Source organism: Populus euphratica, unplaced genomic scaffold (genome assembly GCF_000495115.2).
Source record: "Populus euphratica unplaced genomic scaffold, PopEup_1.0 scaffold157.1, whole genome shotgun sequence".
Lineage (NCBI taxonomy): Eukaryota > Viridiplantae > Streptophyta > Magnoliopsida > Malpighiales > Salicaceae > Populus > Populus euphratica.
Window position 1 is genome coordinate 249,019 of NW_011500044.1, and position 5,313 is coordinate 254,331.

The 5,313-nt window shown below is 34.7% G+C and overlaps 1 protein-coding gene across 2 annotated transcripts in view; it reads left to right on the forward strand.

The window, feature by feature from the left end:
• Nucleotides 1–1,683: 1,683 nt before the first annotated feature.
• LOC105107368 (uncharacterized) overlaps nucleotides 1,684–5,313 on the forward strand; it is an 8,234-nt gene continuing 4,604 nt past the window's right edge. For both annotated transcript variants that reach the window (XM_011001268.1, XM_011001267.1), the window contains exons 1-2: nucleotides 1,684–2,593; nucleotides 4,872–5,279. In XM_011001268.1, the coding sequence (XP_010999570.1) occupies nucleotides 2,549–2,593; nucleotides 4,872–5,279 (453 nt within the window). In that variant the 5' untranslated portion in view covers nucleotides 1,684–2,548. The remainder of the gene's footprint in view (nucleotides 2,594–4,871; nucleotides 5,280–5,313) is intronic.

Below are 5,313 nucleotides of genomic sequence, written 5' to 3' on the forward strand. Positions count from 1 at the left end.
CCATGGCCAAGGCAATTCCACACGACGAACAGCCCACATAATTTCTCTAAGACAACGATGCTCATCGTTAAGTGGATTCTTAAGCCAAAAAGCCACATTGCTCGGGTCATTAAGCCATTTAACCCAACTCTCATAACCCCTCAAACTTGAAACCACATCAGCCAACTTTCCCATCACTTCTTGTCTAACAAAAACATCCCCTTTTGATCCAGACCCCTGCATCTTCGCACTCGAAATCACCAAGCTCCTCAGCGTTTTCGGGCAATGCTGTAATATCGTATTAACAATGAGAAGATTCATTTCAACCACGCCAGTATTCACAATCTGGGGCCTCAATTTCAGAGGTAAATCTCCGCTTGTGCGAGTCCCAGACAAGAACCCAACTTCGAAAGCAACTGTTATTTCGCAGTTCATATAATCATCGTCATCATTATGACGCAGGAACTTCAACCTGGACATTTCTCCATCTTCAGAAGACGGAGAAGGGCATGGACAGATATTAAGTTGAAGAAACTTGAGATTTGAAAAAACCCTTATGATACCAGGAACGACCGCTTGTGGGATGTGGTTATGTGAATGGAAGCATGGAAGAGAAGCATAGTCCTCATCAGGATACGATAATCTGAGGGAGATACTGTCAAATTTGGAGATGAGAGAATGCAAGTTCTTGGAAACAGAGGAACAGCGTATGAGAGTTTTGGGGTCTTGTCGGATTTTGGACAGGATTTTAAGGATTAACTCTTCTGGTAGTTTCTTGAACTTGTCTGCCAATCTAGCAGATCTTCTTGGCGTCAAGTCTTGATCTTTATGCTGGGTCTTCTTGGATTTTCCCATTTCTTGAAGAAACTAGGCAGGATAGGATGCTGGATAAGGAAGAAAGTCACCATTTTTGGTGGCAGTTGATAGGGCTTTAAAAGGTGTGCGCTGTGGACATGCTTGCTTACACATAAGCATCTGTTTGATAGTTGAAGCACCCATGGAACTTGTGACTTCTGTCGAAGTAAATGATGTGTTTAGATACCGTTTTATTATTGACTCTGCATAGAAAACAAACTCGACTCGGACGGGTCGAATTTATATTGAAAACTGGTCTGAAAAAAGAAAAAAAAACTCACCTAAAAGATTAAAAATCATATGAAATTAATATTTATAACAAAGCAAATTTTTATATATTTTATTTGGTTGATGAGAGATATTGTAAAGTAAAATGTAGAGATTTTTATTTTATTCTTAATAAATAGAAATTATTGTTTTCATTTTAGTTTATAACAAGTATTATTATTTTTAATTAACTTGAAATGGTAATTTATCTTCATCAAAATGACGTTAAAAAAAAATTGATTATTGTAAAGAAAAAAAATAATCCATTGCTACTGCTAAGAAGATAATATAATTATAATATAATTTACTCAATTATTAAATTATTTCTCTAAATATATTTAATAATAAAATCAATCAATAACATATGAGTAAGATATTTGCACCAATTCAAAGGTCAGATCTAATATGGTTAAAAATGCAATATAATAATTTCAAAACAAATCCATATTTATTGTTATCATTCAATCCCCCAACTTTCATTGTTAAAATCCAATACAAATAAAAAAAACATAAAATAATAACAAGTACAAGCATCATAAAATTATAACTAATAAGATCACCACACAAAAGTTTCAATCAGATGTCTCATGCAGATTCATTGAATTACCTGATGAAGTGATTGTAATCGTCCTGAAAAAACAAGAGACCTTAAAACTTGTATTTGTTGCCCCACAGTTTGCTAGCACTTGCAATGACTTGTCTCCAAAGCTGACACTATCTTAGATAGGTTCTTGTATTCAGGTGAGGCTAGTGAGTATCTCCCATGCTGGAAATCACATTACCACGTTCCACAATCGGCATTCACTGCCCTCATGAAAGTGTTTGGTAATATGAAATCTCTTAAAATTAAGCTTTGCCCTTTCCCTTCACTAATTTCTTGTTATGGAGTGCATCATGGACATGCTTTCGCAGCAAGCTGATGGAAGAGGGCATGAACAATAAAATCCTCTCATTTATGTATGGATTTTGAGACTGGATCTTTGTCACGTGATGATGAAGGGATGTTATCCCATGAATGTAACAGGTTCTATCTGGAAAAGATTGATAATTCTCTGATGTTATCCATTTCTGTTGTAATATTATGTCACCAGCCTAAAACTCTGAGTAGCGCAGTGATTTTGAGTGCTGGGATACAGGGACATAGTTCAGAAGGTAAGGTGGGGTATTGATCAGAAGAAGGGAAGGTGTTTGTGGATTCTAAACAGCTGGCCATGCCTTTTATTTTTTATTTTTAATACAAGAGTGAACAAGAGCTGGCCTAAGAATCTGCAGAATCTGGTTTATTGGCGTAAGAATCATGAGGAAAATAAGCATCAGCTTGGAGAGGAGTTGTGGCTTGTTCATAAATGGAAAGGAGAGAGATGCAATGTGAATAAATTGAATGTAAAGGAGAGAGATGTGAAGGAGTTGCTGGGGCTTTTGACGAGGACGACAAAGATGAGAAACAATGAAAATGCAGATTTCTTCTGACAGTAGTAACTTGGGTACAATGGTAAGTTCTAGGGTTTGCTTTACTGTCTAAAGTTAGAAAATAATTCTTTAGTTAAATAGTATATCTTGAATTGTTACAAATGTGCATGATTTTAATTTGAGGATGGAAATGTAATGGACTGCGCTGTGAAGTTGTTGTTTCCTTAATTGAACATGTAAGCGTGATTTTTTTAGTTCAAGGATGCAGGTGTAATAAATTGAAAAGGTGGGAAAGATAGTAACATCTGATGTGAGTAGCATGCAACTTTAACAGAGAACTCTGTGTCTCATTTGAACTAAACTAACAATATACGCACAGGTATCATGTGCCACAATTTTATGAACTTTTTATTCAGATTTAAAGGAGAAAATACTAATCCTACTGAGCATTACATTCACAATCTGCTTCCATATCGATTGCCTCAGAGTATGCATAGCTGAACAGCATAACTGATAATCAAACCTAAAAATCTGAATAATTTATCTCTATAGGGGAAAACTGACAAGCGTAAGCTAAAAATCAGGAATAATTTATGGTGGTTAGAGAAGCATTGTTGATTATTCTGGCCTTTTAATGTATTGTGATGTTACGGCTGATGGTTTTGATTGTGTCTTGTATAATATTATTTATGCTATGCTTTGTTTATTGCTCTGCCTGCCCTCTTGATACACTTTATCATGCTCAAGATGAAACAGGGTGCAGATAGTTGATTAATTGATTGTAGAATTCTCAAGAGAAGTCAGTCAGGCTTCCTTTTGTTACTCTTTTGCAGACATGTTGCTTTTCTTCTTTCTTTCTTTTTCTATCAATTTTCTTTCTTGATCATCATTAGCTACTTCATAAAATTCCAAATTGGCTCGAACAACAGACTTGAAAGCCTTAACTCTCATTTAGAACATCTTTAATTAAATGGAGAGGAGCCTTGTCACATCTTTGAGTCTTTGACAGTGAATTACAAAACTGTGATGTTTGTCATTAAATTGAAAAGGGGTGAAAGATAGTGACTTCCAACATGAATAAAACACCTGGTTTCTCAGTGATCGAAACCAATGTATACACACAGGATTATGTGCTAGATTTACAGGAATGATTTTTACAAATTAAAGAGTAGAAGATCCCAATTCTATTGGGCATTACGTGCTGCTTCTGTATCTACTTGCTTCTAAATCTGCATAGCTGAATAGCATAACTGATAAGCGAGCGTATTAGTGTTTTTAGGAGAAAATGCATGATTTTTGCAAATTGATTGTTTTTTTTTTCTTTTAACTTTTTGACTCAAAAGAAAAGCTATAAATATGTTTGGTTAATAATAACTTTTGACTTGAATCAAAAGGTTGTTACAAAATTGAATAAAGATTTTGTATTAATCAAATTTTCAACTTGTAACTTATTAATTCTAACTTTCCTCTTCAAAAAAGTTGTTTCAAGTATTTGTTTTTTTAACAAACCTGTTTGTAACATAAACTCATTACTGTCATAAGTTATTTGTGAAAAATAACTTTTGAATCAAGACTCAAAGTCAAAAATTAGTTGAAAACAAACTTTGAGTAATAAAACATGAAATTGATGGAAGAACTAGATTACAATAATTTGAAAAATCTAGGGACAGTATAGAATAATTAATAGTTTTGCTAAATTAGAGACTAATTATATTTAACTGTATAACCAAATGATACATGTGCTTGTCACATGTGTGTTCTTGCATGTTTTTATGGCAGGTAGTAGGTGCAGATTAACTTCCATATGAGCAATTTCATTTCTTTTTTCTGTTTGGTTCTGTCCTCATTCTGCTTCGAACTTACCGATGCTTTGATATCTTCCCTCAAAAATCCTAATTTCAGAGCACAAAGATTGATCACTCAATCGTTTGAGTGTGAGTTCAACTCTAAACTGATACTTGAGGAACCTGAGAAGAGTGAGATCTAGGTGTTATACTTGAAGGTGGAGGCAGCAACTTTTTAATTCTGTCATTCTCAGTCTCTGGTTAGGTTTTGCATTTTCAATTCAAACTAGGGTTTCAATCCTTTTTCCTACAGCTGATTCTTTCATTTTTTTATTTTGTTGATTGGTGAAGTCAAGTGTATCTAGTCTTGATTTTTGAGTGAAAAGTAATTCTGAAACTTATAATCTTTATGAGAAAAAATCTTGAAACAATTAATGTTGTAGTCGGTCATCATTGCTTAATTCATTGTTTTTCGGAAAATCCTTGTAAGATTATGATTTGTTTTGCAGGTGAGATTATTGATGCCTTGCCAACCATATTTAACTTATACTAAAACTGCGTCCTCTTTAATTTCAGGAGAAACCTTTGAATCCCATCTTTTGGAAAGAAATGTCTGTATCCAAATTGACCAAGAAAGACTGTATTTCAGATGTCTCTGACAGATTCTTTCAATTACCGCAAGAATTGATTGTAAACATCCTGAAAAGAACTAAAGATGCCAAAACCCTTATTCGTTGCTTGTCAGTTTGCAAGCGCTTGCAATGCCTTGTCACCAAAGTTGACACAGTCTTCCTTAGATTCTCGTATCCGGGTGAGGCTGGTCAGTATCTCCCATGCTGGAAATCACATTACCACATTCCACAAGCAGCAATCCCTGCCCTCATGAAAGTGTTTGTTAATCTGAAAGCTCTTGAAATTAAGCTCTGCCTTTGCCCTTCACTACTCCCTTGTTATTATGGAGTATCTCTCAGGCGTAGCTTCAAGTTCCTGCTGAAGTTTGTGGATTTGAATGATAAAA